The following is a 26,921-nucleotide window of genomic DNA, read 5'->3' as shown; positions in this document are numbered from 1 at the left end:
CTGGCAGGAGGATTCTTAACCACTGCACCACCAGGGAAGTCCCTCAAAGAGCTTTTGATTATGTGGGTTATATCCATTAATAATTACATATTAGAAATTGACTTCTAAATTTTAAAACTTTGAAAATAACAATAATAAATCCATTACATGTTAACATAACATTTTATGAAAAATAATGATCTGACAAAAATATTTAACACTAAGAGTGGCGTTGGTTTACACTTTTGCAAATCTCTTTAATGTCTGGCTTAATAGAAGGCAGCCAGATTCTCGTATCTGCTTCATACGTACATATCAACCTTCACACAGATAGTTGGAAAAGAAAGATTCTTCTGTGATACTGCACCAAAATTCAACAAATGGCAGATTCTTAAAAGTTAGTTGTAATGTGGAATCTGAACCGTATTAATGATCTCTTCATACTCTATTACATGAAAATCGATTAGCCCATCTTGAACTTTGAATGAATCTTTCACCCATGCATGGTTTTTTGGAAAATACTGATTCACTGAATTATGCTGATCTTCTAAATACTGACACATTTCATTGGACAATATTTTTTAAAAATCACATTTGTTAATATCTGATATCATCAGGAAAGGCTTTAAAAATTGGAAAGCTACCAAGCTCACAGTGGATGATACAAGTTTTTCAGAAGTCTAATTTTTGCTTGAAAGCTCAAATTTAATCATTGGCATTGCTTTAATAGAAGGCAGCTAGATTATTTTTCTTCTAGTGACAGACTCACTTTATTAATTTTCAAGAACATATCTGCTGAATACTCAAGGCTGAATAACCAGTTTGTCAGTCAGTTTTTTAAGTGAAAGTGGGGTTCTGTGACCCTCTTGCACTGTTGGTGGGAATGTAAATTGATACAGCCACTGTGGAGAACAGGGTGGAGGTTCCTTAAAAAACTACAAATAGAACTACCATATGACCCAGCAGTCCCACTACTGGGCATATACCCTGAGAAAACCATAATTCAAAAAGAGTCATGGGGCTTCCCTGGTGGCGCAGTGGTTGAGAGTCCGCCTGCCGATGCAGGAGACACGGGTTCGTGCCCCAGTCTGGGAAGATCCCACATGCTGCAGAGCGGCTAGGCCCGTGAGCCATGGCCGCTGAGCCTGCGCGTCCGGAGCCTGTGCTCCGCAACGGGAGAGGCCACAACAGTGAGAGGCCGGTGTGCCGCAAAAAAAAAAAAAAAAAGAGTCATGTACCAAAATGTTCATTGCAGCTCTATTTACAATAGCCCGGAGATGGAAACAACATAAGTGTCCATCATCGGATGAATGGATAAAGAAGATGTGGCACATATATACAATGGAATATTACTCAGCCATAAAAAGAAATGAAATCGAGCTATTTGTAATGAGGTGGATAGACCTAGAGTCTGTCATACAGAGTGAAGTCAGTAAGAGGAAGACAAATACCGTATGCTAACACATATAGATGGAATTTAAGGGGAAAAAAAATGTCATGAAGAACCTAGGGGTAAGACAGGAATAAAGACACAGACCTACTAGAGAATGGACTTGAGGATATGGGGAGGGGGAACGGTAAGCTGTGACAAAGAGAGAGAGAGGCATGGACATATATACACTGCCAAACATAAGGTAGATAGCTAGTGGGAAGCAGCCGCATAGCACAGGGAGATCAGCTTGGTGCTTTGTGACCGCCTGGAGGGGTGGGATAGGGAGGGTAGGAGGGAGGGACACGTAAGAGGGAAGAGATATGGGAACATGTGTATATGTATAACTGATTCACTTTGTTATAAAGCAGAAACTAACACACCATTGTAAAGCAATTATACTCCAATAAAGATGTAAAAAAAAAAATGGCGTTCTGTGGAAAACAATAAAGGCTAATTCAGCTCAGAATTCAAGCAATTGCACAAGTACTTTTCCTCAAGACAATCATCTTCCTACTTTGGTATGCAGCAAAAGTGATTTTTGTGTACTTCCAATTTTGTCACACAGAATATTAAAACTTATGTGTACTCAAGGATTGAAATTTTAAAAAATTAATAATTTTCTAATACATCAAAGATATTCTTAAATGAAACTGCTTTTTTTAAAAAAAAATGTGAGTGCGTGATGGTGAGGAATACAATGGCTACTAGTACATTTGGTACCAGTATTTTCATTTGTGCTAAAGCAACAGCAGTTTTACCAACTACTGCTTTTGCACCATCAGTGCAAATGTCAACAAGGTGAAAAAGGTAAGTAATGTCTTATGAAAATAATTTTGACCTTGTAGACCCATGAAAGGTCTTGGGGACTCCCAGGAGTCCACAGACCACACTTTGAAAACCACTGTCTTAAATAATCAAGAATCAGGGCTTCCCTGGTGGCGCAGTGGTTAACAATCCACCTGCCAATGCAGGGGACATGGGTTCGAGCCCTGGTCCGGAAAGATCCCACATGCTGCGGAGCAACTGAGCCCGTGTACCACAACTACTGAGCTTGTGCTCTAGAGCCCGCGGGCCGCAACTACTGAAGCCCGTGCGCCTAGAGCCCGTGCTCCGCAACAAGAGAAGCCACTGCAATGAGAAGCCTGGGCACCACAAGGAAGAGTAGGCCCCACTCACCGCAACTAGAGAAAGCCCGCGCACAGCAACCAAGACCCAACGCAGCCAAAAATAAAATAAACTTTTAAAAAATTCAATGATCAGAAAAGTCAGAGGAGTGGTCACCTCTGGGGATGGAGAAGGATAGACTGGGAAGGGAACCAAGGGAATCTTATGGGATTCTAGAAATGTTCTATATCTTGATCTGAGTAAATGGCTACCTGGATGTACACATATGTTAAAAAAGATATTAAACTGTACACTTAAGGTTAGTGCTACCACATGTATGCTATGCCTAAATGTTTGTTCAAAAAGCCTTTATTTCTAAGTCCTATGTCTTTTATATTCTGGTACACCACTTAAACCCTGAGGCGGCTTTTTTTTTTTTTTTTTTTTTTTTGCGGTACGCGGGCCTCTCACTGTTGTGGCTTCTCCCGTTGCGGAGCACAGGCTCCGGACGCGCAGGCTCAGCGGCCATGGCTCACGGGCCCAGCCGCTCCGCGGCATGTGGGATCTTCCCGAACTGGGGCACGAACCCGTGTCCCCTGCATCGGCAGGCGGACTCTCAACCACTGCACCACCAAGGAAGCCCTTTTGAAGGCAAGTATTGAGAGGAACATCTATCCCCAGCTACCTGTTCCCACCTAGTGAAGGAAAATTCCACTCTAGTCCGCAAGGAGGGAAAAGAATGGAAGGAACACTTTTAACCCTTCTTTATTCCCTCATATACTCTTCCCCATGGGAGCAGAAGCCACGTAGGAGAAAGAGCTGTCCGTCCATCTGTGACTCAGCCCTTCATAGTCCCCTTAATTTGGAGTGGCCCACCCTCAGAAGGAACAAAATTTCTGCTCAGCGCAGCATGCAGGATCTTAGTTCCCCGAGTCCCTTGCAGTGGAAGCACAGAGTCTTAACCACTGGACTGCCAGGGAAGTCCCATACCTCTATCTTTCTGTTGCATGCATTTTATTTCTAAGTTGGTTCCAAAGTTGGGATGGGAAAGTAAGCCTTCTCAAATTTCAATAGCAAGGGCTTTGTAATATACATGTGTAAGAATATTCCACAAAACAGTGTTCAACAAATATTTATTAAGTTTGAAACGATATGATATTTGTTTCAGAATAATACAGGTGAGAAGAATGGCAGGGATACAGATGAAACAACATTGGGCATGAGTTGATAATTATTTGTATCTGAGTGATAGAGTCTTACTACTTTTGTATATGATTAAAATGTTCCATAATAAAAAGTTCAAAAGATACTTATAGTTGGCTCTTTTTGTTTTGAGGAAAAGGAGTTAGGAAAAATATAAAATAGAGATTCAGAAATCTGAAATAAATTTCCCCACAGTTAATATAATTTTTACTACTAATATTTACATTCAAAGTCTACCTGTTTGTCTTTTATGTCTCCTTTCCATATTAATTTTATTTGTAATTCATTTAAACCTAAGAGCTTAAGCATGCAAGCATTATTAAGATCTTTGATCTACTTTATAAGTTTATGAAATTAATAGCCAGTACTAAATAAAATAAAATATTGAAAAGGTGGTCAAGATATTAATAATTAATAGAAGCTAGATACTGTGCTTAGCACTCTATATATTATTTCATTAAAATGCCCACAACCATGGCAAGATTTCTGGCATCTCCGGTAATAAAATTGGGTAAGATCACATAGCCAACAAGGGGAACTGAATTTCGAGCAAAAGCAGTATGACTTCAGATCCCACCCTTTTTACCACTAACTATGCTGCAGTTTCTATGCTGCCATTCATATTTCTCCTTATTTCAGTTTTACAGATAAGTTACTCGTACTGGTCCTTATTTCCATATTCTTATACTTGTTTGTAAAGCTTGAAGATAAATCCCACAATGATAATACCCACAAATTACTTGTTAAGATTCATATGGTGAAAGCCCCGAGAGTAACTAAGGGACTAATTTAAAAGTAGACTAATTTAAAAGTATGCCATTCCTCTCCAAAGAATTATTTGGTGATAGCTCTTCTCTCACGAAATGGTTTGAATTCCTTCTCCTTTCAATTATCATCATATCATTCATAGAGCACACCTGCCGTTAATTTTTCTTTTTCCTCAATAAGCAGCTTAATGCCTGGCTTTGCAAATAACCATTCAACATGTAAACAAAAGTTTGTTAATTAGTTATGAAGTTAATTATGAAATGTGGATGAGGATGAGTATCATAGATTTGACATGCTGTCCTACTATAATTTGTTCATAATTTCTCTGCTTATGTCTCCCTGCCTCCCTCTCCGCCAGTTCTCATTTTTCACTTCTTTGAGAAAGCTTCACTTCCTAATACTATACAAAGCTATATTTCCCAATTTTTCATTCTATGTTAACTTTCCTCTCTTAATAGTACCTCATAATTACTTTGTGACTGGTTAATTTCTGTTAGGATAGGAAAAGTAAAGGAAACATTATCTTTTGTATCTTTAATTAGATTTAAATGCTGTAAAGGAAAGAAATGTCTGGTCAGTTTCCTTTTTACCTCCCAAATGTTTTATATACCAATAAACATTCAACAAACATTGTACACTTGTTTTACAGTTATCCTCCAATGACCACTATCATTAACATCTTTTGTATACATGCTATATGTGTGTGTGTGTGTGTGTGATGTTTATAAAACCAATGACAAATATGACAATGTGCACCAGCCACAAAAGAACAACTTCCAAATTAAAATTTTTCTGATATTGGAAAAGACAGCTTAGTGCAAATAAAACATATTTTAATGTTTGAAGACATAACCTTATATCAACTTAAAATGGAGTTGTTATTCAGTAAATCAAGCAACAAAGTAAGTTCCTTCTCCACTTGTAAATTCACTTGTTCATTCAACATTTATAGTGCACTTTGGAAACTATATATAGTTCCATAAGAGCATGAAGAGCTTGTAAGGACTACAGATGGTATATACAAAAGAGCATTTCTCAATATGCAATCCCTGGAACACTGCGGAATTGTTTCTATATTTCAAGGGGAAAATATTAGTGAAATATATATTTGCAGATATAAGAAAAAAATTAAACACATCAATAGCATAGAAGGATGATATTCAAAGTGTATATTGATACAGCGGCAGCATTTACCAACTAACCACCATATGTGTGCTCTTTTCAATAAGTGGTTTTCGCTATCTTGTCATACGTTCAACTTTTTCTATAACGATATTTAATTTTTCTAAGTTTGTAATATGTATAATTTTTTTAAGACAGAGAAATATAGATAACACCTGCTTTTACCCTCCCTTTACACACTCATACAAAACCAAAACCAAAATACTTCCAGTGACACTTTGAGACTCAAACTGATGCCTCAATTTCCTCCTTGAGCAAAGTTTAGGACTCAGAAGCAGCCAGTGTCCATGAGCAATATTTACCCTCAAACTTATCACCTCTGAAATCAATCTGGCAAAATGCCCAGATTGTGGCAATACTTTGCCTTGCAACCAAGGGTGAAAGATTAAAAGGTAAGGTGAGGAATTTATCAGTTGATTTTTTTTTTAATTCTTTGGCCACCGAACCCTAATAAATGAATCTCTTTTTTAAAAGCCTGTTGCTTAATTCAATTGGCCCATAGAGGTAGCTTAGGGAGTATGAAAAAGTTATTTCCCTGCTATCCTAACTCTAGTTAACTCAGTGGGCATTTGAAATATGTGTATATATGGTATGATTCCAAATGTGGTAAAATATGTACTTAAAGGATACACTTCAGGGGACTGCCCTAGTGGTCCAGTAGCTAAGACTCCACGCTCCCAGTGCAGTGCGCCTGGGTTCAATCCCTGGTCAGGGAACTAGATCCCCCATGCCACAACTAAGAGTTCGCATGCCACATCTAAAAGATCCCACACACGGCAACAAAGATCCCACGTACGGCAGCTAAGACCTGACAGCCAAATAAATAAATAAAAATAAATATTAAAAAAAAGAGACATACTTCAGAATGTTAACATAGATTATGTCTGGATGGTGAGTTTTAGGAACTATTTTTTCTTTTTTAATTTCTATATTTCCCAAGTTTTCTACAATGAATATGAGTTACTTATGCAATTGTAAAAATATTAATAAAATTCATAATTTCATAGAGAAATTATAAAAATAGCCCTTGAGAGTATGACTTGCTCTCGATTTAACCCAAAGGGTACATCTTTGGTCCTATTGGTATTTCATCAATACACTGTAGTTACAAAAAGTGTTCTTTGGTCAAATAGATAAGGAAAGACATGGAAAGTATCTAGCACACAATAGATAATTAGCAGACAGCAAGCTATTATTTTAAGTGTATGTTAGGATCTGTACTAGAGGCTAGAGACCCAAGCATTAGTAAAATCTAAAATCTGCCCTTGAGGAACTCATAGTCTAATAAGGGAAGCAGATATTACAATATAATGTAATACAACGTATGCTTTAATGAGGTAAGAACAAAGCAGGCCTACACCATTTAATTTTTAAAACATTAGAGTATTTTCTACTTTCAAGGACAATCAATCAGTAAAAGGCAAAAGTGTTCATTAAAACTAAGACATTAAGTATGGGGTGATCTCATTTTTTCTCACTCAACTCAAAGTTCTATTGCAAAATACAAATGTGACCCCCTGTATCCATGCTTATATTTCTAAACAATTTTACAGTGTTTAAAGTGCTTTCTGTACACCTAATCCTCATAACAACCCAAAGAGAAGCAAGGTTATATTGCTTCTATAATAACCAAGGCTTATTCCCAAGGTTAACTAGTGATAGGTCCAGAATCTGACTCAGGTGATAGTGCTTTCATAGCAGACATAATATAGTACACATTAAGAGTTTTAAGTTAAAGCAATTCAGATGTATATACTTTATACATATATAATGATCAATGTTTCAATCTTGGAATGATCATACATCTGTTTTTCACGAAATATCAGGTATTTGCAGTTAGGGCAATAGAGAATTAGCCCAAATATTCGTGACATGCATGGAAAAGTTTGCACAGATAACACTGATTGCTGTTATCAGTGTCCAAGACAAAAATAAAAAGCAAGCAGAAGCTGACTGCTTCCTAGTCTATTATTTTCCAGAAACTTAGTATCTTGAGTTACAAAGTGTTTTTTAGTAAATATATCCTCTATCACCCTGGATTCAACTGTATTATTTGGCATACATACTCAACAAAAACATATTAAGCACTAACACACAGGAATTTACTACACTGATTTAGGACTGTAAACGTATTTCAAGCCTACAGAGTTAAGATTATTTCTTCTAAAATAAAATCTAGATCACCCATAACGACGGTTTAGATAGCTTTTTAGAGGACCTAGTTTTGTTTTGGGTTTTTAGTAAGCACACTTTTCTTTTTTTTAAATCAGTAAACACAACTGGCAGAAGGTACTGGCTATCTCCAGAGTAGGACTACTACCATCGAAAATACTTCTATGGCAACAACTCAAACACTAAAAGTTGTTTTTTTGGCTGTAGTGGTTGAAGGCACGTTAGTAGTCATATGTCATCCTACAATTTAACTTTGTATCCATTAAAATACAGGTAAACCAAATAAGAAATAACTTGGCATTTAGCTGGTGATAGATCCCTTAAAACCTTTCACACTTTTCATGAGTAGGAGACTAGCATAACCACTGAAGTCACTCTTTAGTACTATGTGTAACTGATTAAATTATACAGATTTTACAGAAGAATGCTAATGTACTTCTGTGATATTTAAAAACTCATTCCTGGGACTTCCCTGGTGGCGCAGTGGTTAAGGATCCGTCTGCTAATGAAGGGGATACGGGTTCGAGCCCTGGTCCGGGAAGATCCCACATGCTGCGGAGCAACTAAGCCTGTGTGCCACAACTACTGAGCCTGCGCTCTAGAGCTCGTGTGCCACAACTACTGAGCCCACGTGCCACAACTACTGAAGCCCGCGCACCTAGAGCCCGTGGTCCGCAACAAGAGAAGCCACCGCAATGAGAGGTCTGCGCACCGCGATGAAGCGTAGCTCCCCGCTTGCCGCAACTAGAGAAAGCCCACGGGCAGCAACAAAGACCCAATGCAGCCAATAAATAAATTCATTAAATTAAAAAAACACAAAAACACAAAAACAACCCTTATTCCTGGCCAATTCTTGTTAGCAAAGGAGTCATGGTACTAAATCAAATTTTAGACTGTAAACTAGAATTTTACCATTTCAAGTATTAGACTGTAAATTCCAAGCAATTTTAACCTAGTTTAACATTCATCTCTAAAGAACAAGCTAAAATTGATTGAAATAATCCAATCTCACAACATTTTATACATCATGCGTGAAATGAAATAAAGACATTATTGCACAATAATGAAGAGGCAAAGATTTGGCCTGCTGTCTGGGAAATGAGAGGGTTCATCTACATTCCTTTTGGCAAGACACTGTTCCAAAAGAAACTTCTTTGTTTTCGTCAAACAATACAGTCCTGTCATTAACTAAATCATCTTTTTGTCTTTGGAAATCCACCGGTCACTGCTGGGGTGCAAGGTGGGGTTGGAAAAAAAAAAAACAGGTGCGAGGTTTGCAGCCTTGGGAACCAGGACGCTCCAGTTTCTGTCCCAGTCCAGCCCAAGCTGTAACAGTGACCTTGGGACGTGTCCCCGGCTCAGAGACTCGGTTTCCCCCTCTTCTCAATTATCATGCTTAGAATGGGGGGATGGAGGGGTGAATTGGGACCGGCCCCCAGGGACTGCAGATGCCCAGGCTGCACCACGCTCCAGGTTCACGCAGTTCCTCAGCCCTGGAAGCAGTTCGCCCCATCTTCCCACAAGCTCAGCCACTGGCTGTCTCGGAACAAGTCTGTTCCCGGTTCCCCACTGCGGGGTACCCCCGGCTCGGCCCGGTGCTCCCCACTTGTGCCTCACTGCTAGGAAGGTACCTTGCGATCATCCTTCCCTCCTCCGAGAAACCTCCATCTACCCTTCATTCTCACCCTGGCCCTTCCTCCTTCTGAGAACCCCTGACATCGCTGCACTCGAGAGGTCCCCACCTTGGCTCTGTCTCAAGACCCTTTTCCTTCCTTCAGGCGACCTCCCCTCCACACTGCCTTCACCTCCGGGGAAGCCCTCTATCCACACACGCCCATCCTTCCTCAAACTCTCACGTATTTCCACCCGCCTGCCTTTTGCGGAGGACCCTCAGCTCTAGTCGTGCTGGGGCAAGGTGGGGGGCCACCCCCACCTCCGCCACCTGGTTCTGGGGACCCCTCTCACCTCCGCGGTGAGAGATGTGTTTACTGAGGAATCGTTGCTTCTTTCTCTGGTGCAGCAAGGTCGGGTATTTGAGCAACAAGAAGGAAGTCACCAAGTACCCTCCCAGGGTGGAGAGAAGGTAAAAAGCCGCGGTGGACGACATCTCAGCCCCCCTGTGGGAAGTCTCCCACCGCCTGGCCCTCTGAACTCCGCTGAGACGGTCGCAACGGCTGCAGCGGCGGCGGCAGCTGCTGAGGAGGTCTGTTCGCCCCCAGCCGGTGCCAGCGGTGCAGCGCACTTGCCGGCGCCAGCCCAACACGCAGGCGCAGCCGGACTCTGGCAGCCAAGCAACAAAGGGGCTCCGACACGCAGGCGCGCTCAGGCTGCAGGGTATGAGCCGGCGAAGGTCCCGGAGCCGGCTTTTGTCACCTAGCTTTGTGGTCCGACTCGCAGCGCAAATTGAGGCGAATGCTTGGAAACCCGCCAGTGCCTTCGCCATCACTCGGACCGAAAAGGCTATTCAAGGATAGCCTTCAGGAAGGCCTGACATAATGAGAAAGTTCACATCAAAAAGGGATGATTCCAGGGCGCGTCTTTAGCCCTAGTCGAAGAAATGCAAAGAACTCTTACCGATGGAGGAGTTAAAGCTTACTGAAAACAAATAATAAACACACTCATTTGTCCAGCCAAGGGAGAATTTTCCCTTTTGTCACACATACCATCAAAGGTACTAGTTTATCAGTCAAGTATTTGAGGGATGGCTCCTCTCCTCTCGCATTTTACTGTTAAAATGCAGACCTCATGCCTTGTACGCGATAGGCAGTCAAATGTTTGTTGACTTACAAGTCCGTTTAAAATAAGGAAACGTTGACAAGGTTATAGGTTATAACTTAAAAGTCTTGGGAAGACTGGAAACTAAATTTCCTTTCATCCCACACAAACTACTAATTCTAAGAGCCACATTTAAGTGCAAAAGAATTAACCCAGGGCTGAGGGAGAAATTTTGGCCAGAAGAACAGGTCTCTCACAGAAGTAGAATGCAGAGTGATTATTTAAAATCACGTGATTCTTGACTCCGGCCTTAAGCAAATTTCTTTCTTCTGTTTTCTTATCTGTAAAATGAGGAATTTTTTTACTAAATGGTAACTTCCAACTCACACATTCTGTTAATAACGACTTCCCAAAGATTTTAGCTTCCTTTAAGAAGAGTAAATAAAATTTGGAGGATTCTTGAAAACAAGGGCCTTCATTAGATTTTAAAAAGTTGCAGAGAAAGACTTTTGCATCCGTTTACCAACACAGTAGTCTTATTTCTTGGTCTAACACCAATATACGCAAAGAAATGATAAAGCCTTTGTAGAAGAGAACTAAGTATAAAAATTTTCACATACAACCAAACTTAAAATTAAAAACATTTAAAGGGAACTCACAAGTTGAAAAATACTGCCTTGTTAGGAATTAAGGAAAGTACCCGTTTAGGGCTGTCAAATTATATCCTATAGAGTAGCTGTGCTCATGGTTCTGTTTCCCTTTTCCAAAATCTCTCCTGACAGCAATTTTAAATTTGATGACTACTTTATGATTAGTATAGATATATGTATATGATAAATATTACCGGGAAAAAAATGTAACTAAGAATATTTAACCTTCAACTATAGAGGCACCAGTGGCATAGTAGACAGAGCTCTAAATGTAGAACCCATAGATTGATTGATTTATTTACTTTTTGGCCACACTGCACAGCATGTGGGATCTTTGTTCCCCAAGCAGGGATGGAACCCACACCTCCCGCACTGGAAGCATGGAGTCTTAAGCACTGGGCTGCCAGGGAAGTCCCTAGAACCCATAGATATAGCTATGCTATTTATAAACTGAGTGACTCTGGGCATATCACTTAGTTTAAGCCTCAGTTTCACATCTGTAAAATGGGGGATAATAATATCTAACCTCAGAGCAGTATTTTGAGGATCTAAGGAAGTAAAATGAAAGCACTGAAAGTATCCTAGGGAATTCCCTGGTGGCCTAGTGGTTAGGATTCGGCAACAAAGTTAGGGAAAGTATACAGAATTATTCAAAATAAGTAACCAAGCAGGAGCACACATGCCTTAGTGCAGGCCCAAGAAAATTAACACCAATGAAAGAACAGGTGAAAGTATAATAGTAGAAAAGCATCTTTTAAAAAATTGCACTTATATGATGAGAGATATCTTCCAAGATGAAGGCCATATTTTGCGGGAAATTTATGAGGCTCCAAAGTTAATAAGACATTATTTAAGCCAAGAAAGGCAATTAGCACAGGCAATCAATTATCATAGGGGAAAAATGTTGAAAAAGAAAGAGTATCAGAAACCACTGGCTTGGGACTTCCCTGATAGTCCAGGGGTTAAGACTCTGGGCTTCCACTGCAGGGGGCATGGGTTCCATCCCTGGTCAGGAAACTAAGATCCTGCATGCTGTGCAGCATGGCCAAAAAAATGTTAAAAATAAGGAAAAATAAAAACTTTAAAAAAAAAGAAATCGGGCTTCCCTGGTGGCGCAGTGGTTGAGAGTCCGCCTGCCGATGCAGGGGACACGGGTTCGTGCCCTTGTCCGGGAAGATCCCGCATGCCGCGGAGCGGCTGGGCACGTGAGCCATGGCCGCTGAGCCTGCGCGTCTGGAGCCTGTGCTCCGCAACGGGAGAGGCCACAACAGTGAGAGGCCCGCGTACCGCAAAAAAAAAAAAAAAAAAAAAGAAATCACTGGCCTGTTTCATTAAGAAGAGAAAACTGATATCTGGAGAGGTTAAGTAGTTTGCCCAAGACTATACAGCTAGTGGCTGATATAACAACAAGGTCATCAATCTTAACTCAGTTCAAGGGGTTGGAGAAGATAGTACTGATCTTACGAAAAATAAAAGATTTGAAAAATAATCTTGCTCTTCATAGAAGATAGCATTAAGGAAATTCCCACTTAAAAAGTGTCCTGGAAGCATATCAGGGGTAGCAGATCCAGGATGCAGTATAGTGAAAAGAACATTCATACTAGTCAAATGTTTCCTTAACCTGTCATTTCAACCCCATCTACAACTGTATTGCCCAAATTATTAGGGTTCTAGATAGCAGATGCAATTGACTAGGAACATAGATCACTGGGACCAGAAGGCATTTACCCAAGAGTTCTAAAGGAACCCATAAATTAAAGTGTGATACTATTCTAAATAAGAAAACTGCTGCAATAAACAGCAAGTGTGCAGACAAACTGGCAGACTGCCATTAGGATTCTCAACTCTAACAGTGGGAATCTGATACTAGGTTAGAGCATGGTTCAACTTTCTTCAGGGAAATTTAGCAAAATATATCAAAATGTAAAATGTGTATATCCCTTGACCCATCAATCCCAGGCCTAACAGTTTATTCTGCAAAGAAAATTTCACAAGTATTAATAAAAGATGTATGCACCCTGGTATTCCATCGTTCATAGAAGCCCTAAATTTAAAAGAACCTAAATATCAAACAATAAAGGACAGATTATATAAATCATGATAAGGGAAAACAATGCAGCTATTAATAATACATTCATTTATTGACAGGAAAAATGTCTACCATATACTGTAGAGTGAAAAAAGCAGATTACAGAACAAGATGTATTCTATGATTGCAGTTATGTAAAATTGAATACATATCCACATGTGACTGTCTGCATGAGATGTTTAGAAGGATATTCACTAAAATGTTGCCACTGGTTAGCAGAGAGCATTTAGCAAAGCAGTGGAACTTCAGGTAACTTATTCTTATCTTTGTTTAAAAAAAACCTATGAAACAATAACAGATACAATGACTACATATTCATTTTACAAAAACAACAAAGGTATGTTCAAAACCAAAAATTGTTTTACATGGGACTGTAAACTAAGGAGTCTTGCTTTTATATTGAGAAAATAGCCAGGATAATATAAAGGATAAAAGTCACTCAATACTTGAGACTTCCCTGGTGGTCGAGTGGCTAAGACTCCACGCTCCCAATGCAGGGGGCCCGGGTTCGATCCCTTGTCAGGGAACTAGATCCCACATGCAGCAACTAAGAGTTTGCATGCCTCAACAAAGATCCCACGTGCCGCAACTAAGACCCGGCAGCCAAATAAATAAGTCACTTGATCCTCAAGTACATGTAACTTTGTAGGAGAAAGGAAGTAATAAGCAACTGTGGTCATATAGTCCTCTAAGAGTGTCTACCATACCTCATTTTTCTGACATTAAAAACTCACCCAGGGGACTTCCCTGGTGGTCCAGTGGTAAAGAACCCGCCTTACAATGCAGGGGACGTGGGTTTGATCCCTGGTCAGGGAACTAAGATCCCACGCGGGGCAACTAAGCCCGCGTGCCACAACTACTGAGTTCATGCGCCTCAACTAGAGCCCACGTACCGCAAACTACAGAGCCCATGGGCTCTGGAACGCACGCACCACAACTACAGAGAGAGAAAAAACCCACACGCCGCAACAAAAGATCCCACATGCCTCAACGAAGATCCCGCATGCCACAACTAAGATCCAACACAGCCAAAAAAAAAATAAAGTAAATAAATAATAAATCTTAAAAAAAAACCCAAAACTCACCTATTCACAAGTCTTAAGACCAGAATCAAAATATTCAGTTGGAGAAACTGACACACAGGTTTTATTTTTATATTTTCTAAGAAGGCAGAACATAGGAAGAGTACAGCTTTGAAATCAGAGTCCTCAATTTAAATTCTGACTTTGTTACTTCCTAGCTATGTGACCTGGGACAAATTAATCACCTCAAGCTTTAATTTCCTGACAAAATGGATATCTATCTTGCAGTGCTTTGAGGATTAGAGGCAATGTATGCAAAATGCTTACTAAATTACCTAACAAGAGGATATTTAAGAAATAGCTATTATTATTGTGTGCCATTCAGTACACAGTAGCTATTGTTATTTTTATAAATCAGGCTTCTCTAGTTCCATTTTTCTAATTTTTTTCCTGTTCCTTTAAAGTCTTTTTAAATTTTTAATTTAAACTAAGAAACAAAACTCACTGTTTAAGTAGTGCAGGGGAGTCTTAATTTTAAGTAAACCAACGTATGAAACCATTTAAAAAATTAGATTAATGTAATTTACTTTATAAGGTTTATCATAGTAGTCCTTTAAATAGTTAGCACTCTTGAATAAAATATGATTTACTTCCTAAAAATTTTAATTCTATACAACTCTTCAAGGACACATCAAAAGACTTACCAATAAGCCAAAGAATGCCCTTCTGACCTAGTGATGCTTAAAAAAGAATCAATTTGAAACATTTCCTTATATTTCAAAAAAAAAACCTACTAAGCAAAGGACAATGCAAATGCTGCTACAGAAGAAATATAATTTCTTTAAAAAAACCATCACGTTTGAAGTTTGCTGAAATAAGGTCTGTAGGACTAAAGTGAAAGGTAGTAAGCAATACAGACCTGCATAGTCCACATTTCTCTAGTGTGACACCCTGTAAACTTATTTATGGATAAAAACAAGGATGAAGAAGTGCTGCAATTGTGTCTTAAGCAAGTTATAAGTACAAATAGCATACAAATTTTGTATTTACTAAGTGAAGTAAGTCAGAAAGAGAAAGACAAATACCATATGATATCTTACATGTAAAATCCAACATATGACACAAATGAACTTATTTACAAAACAGAAACAGACTCACAGACATAGAAAACAAACTTATGGCTAACAAAGGGGAAAGGGGGTGGGGGAGGAATAAATTAGGAATTTGGTATTAGCAGGTACAAACTATTATATATAAAATGATAGGGACTTCCTTGGCAGTCCAGTGGATAGGACTCTGTGCTTTCACTGCTGAGGGCCCAGGTTCCACCCCTAGTTGGGGAACTAAGTAAGATCCCACAAGCCGCATGGCATGGCCAATTAAAAAAAAAGATAAACAAGGTCCTACTGTATAGCACTGGGAACTATATTCAATATCCTGTAATAAACCATAATGGAAAAGAACGTGAAAAAGAATATGCATATATAGGGACTTTCCTGGTGGTCCAGTGGTTAAGAATCTGCCTTCCAATGCAGGGGACGCGGATTTGACCCCGGTCCGGGAACTAAGATCCCACATGTCGCTGGGCAACTAAGCCTGTGCACCGCAACAACTGAGCCCGTGCACTCTGGAGCCCGCGCACCACAACACAGCCCAGCACAGCCAAATAATAAATAAACAAACAAACAAATAGGTGGAACAAAATATTATGCACAAAATGAATAAGCTACGAGGGTATATTAAAATAAAAAGAATATGTATATATATACGTATAACTGAATCACTGTGCTGTATGCCAGGAACTAACACAACACTGTAAATACTTAAAAAAAAAAGTTTTGTATTTAAAAATGCTATAGAAATTCAAATTAAGGTGGCTTCTGTAACCAAATATAATCAAGGAAAATTACTTACTAATTTAAGCAGTAATGTAAAGTTGTTCCATGTAGAATGATATCAAAAAGGAAATAAAGAAAAAAAGACACAGGTTTGCTCTTCTGAAATCTATTTGTTCTCATAAACTACTTTCTTATAGTTCCTCTGACCTACAAGCTTACACAACCTGTTAGTCAAGTCTTAGAGGCTATTAAAAAACAATACAACTATTAGTATATGTCCTACAGAACAGTCTAGCTATATTTCCCAAATGCAACTACCAACGACTATGCTTAATACAAAAGTAATTGTGATTTTTAAAACTGATATAAAAGGAATGAAAGATATAAAGGAAAAGGATGAAAAATAAGGCTGAGATGAAAGAAGAATAGAGACTAATTTTCATATTGGCTCAGATTCTCTTCCTAATTAAACTACAGTAAAATAGGCATAAAGATACACCTAATTAAATTACAGTTTTAAATTGGCTGCCAGTTATGTGTTTCTCTATATAGATTTAAAAATCAAAACCTAAGTAAGTAACTGTTTTAAGCCGGTAGCAAGATGTGTTAAACAAATACTACATTTCATGGGACTTCCCTGGTGGCACAGTGGTTAAGAATCCACCTGCCAATGCAGGGGACACAGGTTCGAGCCCTGGTCCAGGAAGATCCTACATGCCGTGGAGCAACTAAGCCGGTGCGCCACAACTACTGAGCCCACAGGCCTAGAGCCCGTGCTCCAAACAAGAGAAGCCATCGCAATGAGAAGCCCGCGCACCACAATGAAGAGTAGCCCCCGCTCGCCGCAACTAGAGAAAGCCTGCGTGCAGCAACGAAGACCCAACGCAGCCATAAATAAATAAATAAATAAATAAATAAATAAAACAAATACTACATTTCATATATCTTGCAACTAAAATCTCCAATTCTATTTGCTCAGCATTTCAAAATCAATGTGCCCAGGAAAATATAATCAGTTACATTAGAATTCTGGCATATTAACTTATTTTGCACACTTAGCTAATTAGTGATATATCAGTGTCACCATGTTGATGCTGGTGAACGTTAACATCGATATGAATTGATAAAATTTGTATCACTTAGCAAATTGTTTCATAGTATAGCAATTTTCAAAGAATAAAGTGTGTACTAATATCCTGGATAAATAAGTTTTAGTTCAGAGAGCATTCATTTAAAATATGGTATCTCATCAGTCCAAGAATAAAATGGTGAGAACAAAACAATGTAACTCAGGTACCAGAATGGTGAGCCAAACAGTAGGACGTACTTTTGCAATTAAGTCCTCATACAATTACCAGATAACCTACTGGATCATCTCGTTGTTTTTTTTTTAAAGATACTGTGGTTTCTGCCTCTCTCTCTCTCTCTCTCCCTTTTCTTTTCTTAAAATTTATTTATTTTTTGGCTGCGTTGGGCCTTCGTTGCTGTGTACGGGCTTTCTCTAGTTGCGGTGAGCAGGGGCTACTCTTCATTGCGGTGCATGGGCTTCTCTTGTTGCAGAGCACAAGCTCTAGGCACGCGGGTTTCAGTAGTTGTGGCTTGCGAGCTCTAGAGCTCAGGCTCAGTAGTTGTGGTGCACGGGCTTAGTTGCTCTGTGGCATGTGGGATCTTTCCGGACCAGGGCTCAAACCTGTGTCCCCTGCATTGGCAGGCGGATTCTTAACCACTGCGCCACCAGGGAAGCCCTGGATCATCTTGATTTGAAGATAATTTCAGGAGCAGCATTTTAAGGAAAATCCCAGCTAAAACGTTTTAGCAATAACAAAGCTTTGGCTCAACATGATAATGCAACATTCAGTTATAATAGAAATATGTTTTATTATGGACAGTGAAACAGAAACAAAGAGAAAGTAGAGGTATCAACATGAATTTCATGTCCTTTTCTAGAATAAACAATGTTTATTAGGAAGCTGTACCCCCATTTACAATAAGTATCAACAATATCATGAAATAGTGGAACAATTACTGTCCAAACACTGAACTCCTGTAACCAAAACACATTTTGTGCTCAAGAAAACACAGTATCACACACCAAAAAACACCCCAAACACACCAAAACCAAAAATCAGCTCCAGTTTAGCACTGTACTGGCTGGAAAACACTTATTGTGTTACTGCTTTAAGAACCCCACGGAGCACCTTGTAACTCATCAACTGCACATTTTCCTTCGTAGGGAAACAAGGTCCTCTCTCAGTCACGTAGGCATATGGAAATCTCAAAACCCAGAGGCCATCAGGTGGGAGAGTGATTTCTTGTTTTTCTGGGTAGAATACTGGACATGGTGGTGGGCCTGGCTGAACCTGAAAAACACAGGTTATATGATTACTTTAATATATTTCAATAAGAAACACCTGAAAGATAAGTGCCTAAACAAAGGATAAGTTCACAGAGCACATAAGATTAAGCAGGTAATGTGTACATTCTTAACTCCAATCGTATCTGATATTACATTAAATAATCTCAAATACTATCCTGCTTTTCTACAGGTTTTTAACTTCGAGTTCTGCCTCTAACCAGATGACGTGAATTGATGGTGTGAACTGATTAACACACCTACAATCTATTTTTCAAGAAACAGAATGTTAGGTATAAGAGGTATTTAAAATTAAGACCTGTTTAATTAGTTTGATACCCTGTACTTTTTTCATATAATCAAAACAAGCATCGGCATTGTTTGTGTGTCTGAGGACAAAAAGGGTTATATTTCTTACCTGAGGCATTAGTATTATCTGCAAAGGAGCATCAGGAACCACAACGAAAAGCCTCATAAGTTGAGCATAATGTGGTTTTAGCCCTCTACCCTGAGATGATGACAGAATATATAAGGGCATATCACTATTCAGGGCTTTTAAAGCTGATTCCTTGGGCCCACTTCCCATTACTTTCATTACTTTGTCAGGTCCTGAGCACATAAATCTTCGTCCTCGAGAGTCTTCATATTCAAAGCCCACAAATGCTCGCGCTATGTCATCTCGCCGTCTTCCTCTTCCCATTACAACTGCACTTCTCTTTCCAGGAACAGCTTTATTTGGAGCAGGCCAAGAATTTGTGTCTAAGTCTCCTTCATCTTCAGCCCTAGTCCTGATGACAATGTCCCAAGGCATAAGATAGTTTGTTCCTGGAATGAAGCCCTGTTGGTCCAAACCAGTATGAAAGTTATAAGACTTAGCAGGGCCTAGTTTAATCAAAGACCAGCTGGAGAATTTGGGTAGGAGACCTTTGGGGCAATTTGAATGTAGCATGCCCGGAAGATATTCAACTGTGGATGCCTGCCGATCAACCAAGTTTGGTCTCTTCTCAGTTTTTACTTCTCCTTGACCATGAACTTCTGGATTATCTCCTCCTGCTTGTGGGTCAGCTGGATAGGTACCTAAACTATCTGTGGATTGGCCTAAGCTCAAAGCTAAACTCAGGCTTGTGCTCTCTCCTTGGGTTTGAGGTTCTTTTTCTTTAAGTTTATCAGCATCTGCATCTGGAGGGGCAGGAGACGATTCGTTTTTGGCAGGAGCAGGATCTGGAGTACTTGGTTCAAATACTGGGAAATTGATGTGATCCAACTTTCCGCAACATTTTTCTTCCAGAAGCTATGGAGAAAGGAAGAAAACAAACAAACTAATCCTGTGAACCTTTCACTGAAAACAACACATGCTTCACATTAAAAAGCAAGATCAACAGTTAATGGGTAAGCAAGTAAGTATATATAAAGAAATTTCCCTTGTTAGATATCACACTGCAAGTCACATTTACTTATCTAGATATTTTGCTTCTGAAAAAATACATTTTTACTCAGATGGTCGTTAGCAAAAAAAAAAAAAAAAAGAGAGAGAGAGAGAGAGAGAAGAGGAGGAAAAAATGTAGAGTCTACCTGATAAAAGTCATAGTTAGCTGCCTTGATATCAAAGGGATCATCTCGAGGTGCCTGTTTCCTTCCACAGTTACAGGCACCAGTGGATCGAGCTCGGCTATTGTGATACAGCACAGGAGGATTTCTATCAGGCTCTGGTTTTTCTCCTGGAAAATATAAGTCACTATTAATTTTACACACAATGCAGACCCAAATTTATTTTGCATTCAGTTGCACCTTAACCCCCAAATTTCTCCAACCAGTTCTTTGGAAATGAGAAGGAAAAAACCTCCCAAAACACAAAAACTTGACTAAACACATCTAACAGAAGCAAGTGAAAATACATGACATAATACATATTTTTAATCTAAACTTTTAGGGTCTCTAAGTAAATTTTATCATCATCATAGTGCCCATACATTTCATTATATTCATTTCAGTTAAACAAAAGGTAAAAATGTTAATATGAAATTCCTGAAACTTTGTATTATTTAATAGTTCTCATTTACTAATCCCCTAGGGTTCATTCTTTAAATACAAGAACATAATTAGTAGTCATAGCTGATTTTTCTTTTTACAGCAGGAGAAAAAACTTAAATCTGATGTACCTAAATTTCTGCAGGGCCCTCTTTTTAAAAGGCCCTCTTTTTAAAAACATAATGAACAAACTCTCTTACAACAAGAATAAGAACACAGCTCAAAGCTTTGATTTCAAAATACTGAGAAAATTTTGGCCACCTGATTTAGGTAAGGAGTGAAATTTATGTACACAGTGTTGATCAGTTAAACTCCTCTCCTCACAGAGCTGATGGCCATTGCTCCAAAACTTGTAGCAGTCCTCGTGTAACTGCATGGCATATTTGTGAAAGGCTGGACCCCTAGCATGTTGACTGTACACTCGAAGAGCCTGGGCAAGCTGATTCTTATGGACAGTCATTGTGTAATTATGAGGCAAATTTGACTGGTAGGCACTATGGGCCATGGGTAAAGCTTTTTGGCACCGGTTCTCTGAGAATTTTGTGTCAATATCCAAAAACCCTTCCAAGACTTTAATACTGCTTAAAATCTTAGACGTTAGCTCCCCAGTGGGAGAGCCCGGGTCCTCCTCTTTCCCATCGATAGCTACTTCATACAGTTTTGAAGCTGCTGAGATCCACTTCTGATAAGTAGGAAGTTCAAAATGGGAAGGCTGTGGGTTCCTGCCCACACTGTCATCAAAACCTTTCTTGCTTAGTACTAGCTCTACATGCTGCCATAGGAATTCCCGAAGAGTGAAATCCACTAGCTGCCCGGAAGAACTGGAACTGCTAGTGTCAGTGTGGAAAGAAAGCTGTTGTCGGCTGTGCTGTCTCATCACCTGGTATCGCCTGGACCCAGAAAGGGGTGCAGGGACCAGCAAAGATTCAGGGTCTTTCACAGTACAATGACTCCTAAGTTGGTCCAGCAACATGCCTACTGGGTCCTCCTCCTGGCTTCCAGGAACTATGTACACAAACGCCTGATTGGCCGGCACAGTAAAGAGGCAGTTGATACTCTGATTAGTCAACACACGACTCTTCCGGAAGATTCTATAAATCTGGTCTTCCAGGGCATGCTGCAGTCTCCTTTTGGGAGAATGCTTCTTGGGCTTCTCTGGATGAGCTGGGTCTTGGTTCCGAGGGGGTTCCACCTTGAGTGCTCCATTGAGTTGAAAGAGGAAAAGGAGTCTAGGTGGGCAAGGTCTGCAGTTTAGCTTCCAGTCTTTGCCAACTGGACAATCCTTAATGGCTGTTTTGAGGAGGGGCAGTACTTTCTGTCTTAGTCCATCCAGGGCTCTGAATACTCGATCATAAGTGATGTCAAAGGAACAAGTGGGATGGACCAGAAGCAAGATGTGACAGACGGAGAAAAGGTAAAGGAGACTGAGGCACTGCAGTTTCTCTTGATGCTTCCAGAACTCGTGCGCTTCCGCATGAGGTAAAGGGAGGCCACCTCCAGCTTCCCCGCTCTGAAGGGCCCGACAAGCCCGGAGAAGCTGGGAATTGTCACAGATGGAAGTTAAAAGAAGATACAGAACTTTGCTCTCCTGGTTGTAATAGGCTTGCAGAAGGCTGTAGTCCTGGGAACCTGGCTCAGTTCGGTTCCCTTCCGCGACAGCTACACCTCCCCGAACTGGATCCCCGGACCCGGCGCCAGGGACCCCGGCTCCACCAGCCTCCCCGACGACCCCAGCCTCGGTCCTGATTCCAGGCCCCGAGTCTCCAGGATCTTGGTGGCGAAATAGGGGAAAAACCTGTCGGTCGCACACCGTGTTCACAAGTGAAAACTTCTCGGAATTCAGGCGCAGAGCCGTCTTGCCGAAGATTCCCACCACGCAGATCTCATCCTCCCGCCAAGGAGGCTCCGGTCCGCCAGCCGCGCTCCCACCACCCTCTGTAGGGGACCCCTCGGGACTTTCAGAGCCTGTCCAGGCTGAAGCGCCCATTAAAAGCTCTCTCAAACTGACAGGACCCGCCATAGTGCGGAGACTACTCTAGCGTTCTTCCGGTCCCTCCGGTAAACAGAACCGGCTCTCGTCCAAGTTTGAAATCCCTCCTCCGCTTCTTCAGTTCCTGCTTTCCTCTCACTTTAGGTTCCGCCTCTCGCTTCTCCTGTCATAGTTCTTCACCAAGGTTTTACCTAGTCCTACAGCACAGCTGATTTAAGATTTTCCTTAACCGGAGACTGTAGGAATTGAAATATCAGAAAGACATTTAGAAGCAGTTAGGGGTTTTTTTTTGTTTGTTCTTCTTGATAGACAAAACGTTTAATGAATGTTAAAAGTTACAAAATCATTTTAGTGAAAAGGAGAGCTGTGTTTGTGACAATCTAAAATGACATTACATGCAAGATAAAGGCAGAAGTAGTTTAGAAAAGGAATTATATTCACACTATGCTAGATTTAATTCTTGTCAAATATTTATAGAGCATCTACAACAGGTTTATTGTCCTCACCACATTAACCTCTTAATCCTTTCTACATCGTATTTTCTTTCTGACAAACAACTACTCACCCACCCACTCATCTCACCTCCAACTTTTTTTTCACTACCAGTAGTGATTTTATTTTATTTTTATTGAAGTGTAGTTGATTTACAATGTTGCGTTAGTTTCAGGTGTACATCAAAGTGATTCAGTTATACATATTTTTTCCTGATGCTTTTCCATTATAGGTTATTACAAGATATTGAGTATATTTCTCTGTGCTATACAGTAAATCCTTGTTATTTATCTATCTTATATATAGTGCTGTGTATCTCTTAATCCCATACTCCTAATTTACCCCCCCTCCTTTTTCCCCTTTGGTAACCATAAGTTTGTTTTCTATGTCTGAGAGTCTATTTCTGTTTTGTAAATAAGTTCATTTGTGTTTTTTTTTTTGGATTCCACATATAAGTGATATAATATTTGTCTTTCTCTATCTGGCTTACTTCACTCTATGATAATCTCTAGGTCCATCCATGTTGCTGCAAATGGCAATATTTTATTCTTTTTTATAGCCAAGTAATATTCCATTATGTGTGTGTGTATGTCATATATATGTCACATATATATGATATTATATATGCCTCATCTTCTTTATTCATTCATCTGTTGATGGACACTTAGGTTGCTTTCATGTCCTGGCTATTGTAAATAGTGCAATTGGGGTGCATGTATCTTTTCAAATTAGAGTTTTCATCTTTTCCGGGTATGTGCCCAGGAGCGGGATTGCTGGATCATATGGTAACTCTATTTTTAGTATTTTTTAAGGAACCTCCACACTATTTTCCATAATGGCTGCACCAATTTACATTTCGACCAACAGTGTAGGAGTGTTTCCTTTTCCCCACATCCTCTGTAGCATTTATTATTTGTAGACTTTTTGATGATGGCCATTCTGACCGGTGAGAGGTGATAACTTTATTGTAGTTTTGGGTTTGCATTTCTCTAGTAATTAGCAATGTCGAGCATCTTGGAAGCAGTTAGTTTGCAGTTCAAGGAATAAAATAATTCCACAAAAAAGAGTGTCAAATCACTCTTCTAAAAGTAGGAAACTGTTTCACTTTAAGCTCCAGAACCTTGTTGTAGAAGGATTAGTCTGCAGCCCAAAGAAGGAGCTTGTTAGAAATGCAGAATCTTAGTCCCCACCCCAGACCTACTAATCAGAACATGAATTTCAATAAATCCTAATGATTTGTACACACTTTATAGTTTGAGAAACACCACTTTAAAAACACCTTTCAAAGCAAGGTGAACAGATTTCTTTCTTGACTCGTATCAATGGAAAAAAAAAGGCAGGGATTTTGAAAGGTTTATGGAATACAACAACAATAAAATATTATCAAACTCAGAAGAATATATACCAAAATGTTTAAAATGTGTTAGGATTTGTTTAATTTTTTTTCTTTACTCCTTTTTTCCCTGCTTTTTAAAAAAATGGATTTTTTTTAGAGCAGTTTTAGGGTCATAGCGAGATTGAGCACGAAGTACAGAGTTCCCATATACCCTTTGCCCCTACACAGTCATAGGTCCCTTTACTATCAACACTGGGCTGCAGAGTGGTTCATTTGTTACAATCTCTGAAACTACTTTGACAAATCATTATCACTCCCAAATTCATAGTTTACATTAGGGTTTATTCTTGGTGCTGTGCATTCTGGGTTTGGATATGTATCCACCATTAACGTGTCATATAGAATAGTTTCACTGCGCTAAAAATCCTATGCATTCTACCTATTCATTTCTCCCTTCCCCCAAACTCCTGGCTACCACTGATCTTTTACTGTCTCCACAGTTTTGTCTTTACCAGAACGTCATATAGTTGGAATCATACATACAGTGCATAGCCTTTTCAGATTGGCTCCCTTCAGTTAGTAATATGCATTTAAGTTTCTTCCGTGTATTTTATGATTTGCTAGCTCATTTCTTTTGTGTGCTGAATAATATTCTAGTATCTGGATGTACCACAGTTTATTTACCTATTCACCTACTGAAAGACATCTTAATTGCTTCCAAGTTTTGGAAATTATGAATAAAGCTCCTATAAACGTCTGTAGGCAGGTTTTTGGGTGGACATACTCTTATTTTTATATCTCTATTTTCTAATTTTTCTACAATGAACACTTTCTTCAATGTGTAATATTAAAAAAACTTTACCTTGAAGAAATGTGGAAAGCCTTAATTCAATGTTTGATTTAGCTGGCTGGAAGTTCAAATAGTTAAGATTTATTACTTTAAGAAAAATACTCTGGCTTTAAAGTAGAGATGAGATTAATTTGTGTTTAATGAGCTCTTACTTGGATGTCAAAAAATGATCACAATAAAAATCAAACAGATTAGTTACTCTGTGTATGTCTCTGTGCTAAGTCCTTACCAAGAATTATCTCATTTATGCATGATCTCACTTATCTGTGGAATCTAAAAAAAAAAAACCTAACAGAAACAGAGAACAAAGTGGTGGTTGTCAGATGAGGAGGTGGGTGGGGTAGTGGGGTGGATGACGGGTAGGAGGGGAATGGATGAAGGTGGTCAAAAAGTACATACTTCCAGTTATAAGGTAAATAAGTTCTGGGGATGTGATGTACTTCGTGGCGACTCTACACAGTTAACAATATTGTATATTTGAAAGTTGCTAAGAGATACATCTTAAAAGTTCTCACCACAGGAAAAATATTATAACTATATAAGGTGACCAAGGTTAACTAAATTTATTGTGGAAATCAGTTTGCAATAGATACATATATCAAACCATTATGTTGTATACCTTAAACAAATACATTATATGTCAATTATATCGCAAGAAAAGTGGTTAGGGGGAAGAATTATCATTTAATTCTCAAAGGAAGGGAGGGGCCCTAAGTCCTGGTGATGGTGTTTTTAATATATTAAGCTGTGTTGGTCTTCCATAAATTCTTCTCAATCAACACTTATTTACTAACAAGAATTTAGAAAGGAGTAGAGGTGGGCTTTCAAATGTATTTTTAAAAATTTTGTTTGTCTATTTGGTTTTTACTTGTTCGCTTCTCTACTTCTATATGTCCAGATTCTATCTCTCTTCTAAAAGCCAACTAAGAAATTGTACATGTTTATCCACATAAATTATATTGTGATCCTCATCATGTAGATTATTTGCTATGTTTAGTATGTGACTTTGCTACTATGATTTTAACAGTTCTTTGACTTACACATCCAGGAAAAATAGTGTATATTAACCACATCCATTTGTATAGATTTCCCAAGTAAACAAAATGTTGAGAAACCAAATTGAAAAGACTCTATGCAGCTGCTTCCCACTAGCTATCTATTTTACATTTGGTAGTGTATATATGTCAATGCTATTCTCTTACTTTGTCCCAGCTTACCCCTCCCCCCTCCCCGTATCCTCAAGTCCATTCTCTAGTAGGTCTGTGTCTCCAATAGATGTAAAAAAAAAAAAAAAGAATCTCTAGAAGAAAACAAGAGTAACAACTCTCATACTTTGCTGAAGGGACCATAGATTGATTGGTACAACCACTTGGAAAACCAGTTTGACAGTATCTAGAAAATAGGCACGCTTTATAACCTAGCAGTTCCACTCCTAGATATACACACTAAAGTAACACTTGCATAAATGTACATGTTCAAGAATGTTCAAAATGGCATGCATAGCTCATGATAGCCAAAAACTAGAAACAACCTTAATGTCCATTGACAACAAAATCAATTAATAACTATATTCATACATCAAAAATAATATCTATAGCATTGCACAATAATATGGTTGAATCTTAAATGTAGATTGAAAGAAGCCAAAAACAAAAGAATATATAATGTATGATTCTATTTATAGAGTTCAAAAGCGAGCAAAATAAACCATAGCATTT

The 26,921-nt window shown here is 39.2% G+C and overlaps 2 protein-coding genes across 2 annotated transcripts in view; both read right to left on the bottom strand.

The window, feature by feature from the left end:
- The window catches only part of GDPD1 (glycerophosphodiester phosphodiesterase domain containing 1), a 52,750-nt gene extending 34,845 nt beyond the window's left edge, over positions 1-17,905 (bottom strand). Inside the window, exon 1 of the mRNA XM_022552657.2 lies at positions 9,806-17,905. Within this exon, the coding sequence (XP_022408365.2) occupies positions 9,806-10,283 (478 nt within the window). The 5' untranslated portion in view covers positions 10,284-17,905. The remainder of the gene's footprint in view (positions 1-9,805) is intronic.
- A 188-nt stretch (positions 17,906-18,093) lies between these two features.
- On the bottom strand, positions 18,094-22,665 carry SMG8 (SMG8 nonsense mediated mRNA decay factor). The gene is made up of 4 exons (XM_022552647.2): positions 20,797-22,665; positions 20,080-20,225; positions 18,926-19,798; positions 18,094-18,514 (listed from the first exon to the last, which is right to left on the bottom strand). The coding sequence occupies exons 1-4, from the start codon at positions 22,553-22,555 to the stop codon at positions 18,317-18,319; spliced, it is 2,976 nt and encodes a 991-aa protein (XP_022408355.2). The 5' UTR covers positions 22,556-22,665; the 3' UTR covers positions 18,094-18,316.
- Positions 22,666-26,921: the final 4,256 nt, after the last annotated feature.

Source organism: Delphinapterus leucas, chromosome 19, assembly GCF_059928025.1.
Source record: "Delphinapterus leucas isolate spDelLeu-1000000601 "Yukka" chromosome 19, BTC_Dleu_Yukka2, whole genome shotgun sequence".
Taxonomy (NCBI): domain Eukaryota; kingdom Metazoa; phylum Chordata; class Mammalia; order Artiodactyla; family Monodontidae; genus Delphinapterus; species Delphinapterus leucas.
Note: the sequence above shows the minus strand (reverse complement) of the source record. Positions and strands in the feature narration are given on the sequence as shown.

What these genes read in the sequence shown, in the direction of transcription:
- SMG8 (XM_022552647.2), bottom strand. Translation starts at nt 22,555, where the DNA reads ATGGCGGGTCCTGTCAGTTTGAGAGAGCTTTTAATGGGCGCTTCAGCC. An exon ending in TCACTCCTTACCTAAATCAG is followed by an intron (nt 20,226 to 20,796) that starts GTGGCCAAAATT and finishes TATATTTTCCAG; the next exon opens with GAGAAAAACCAGAGCCTGAT. An exon ending in AGATAATACTAATGCCTCAG is followed by an intron (nt 18,515 to 18,925) that starts GTAAGAAATATA and finishes TGTGTTTTTCAG; the next exon opens with GTTCAGCCAGGCCCACCACC.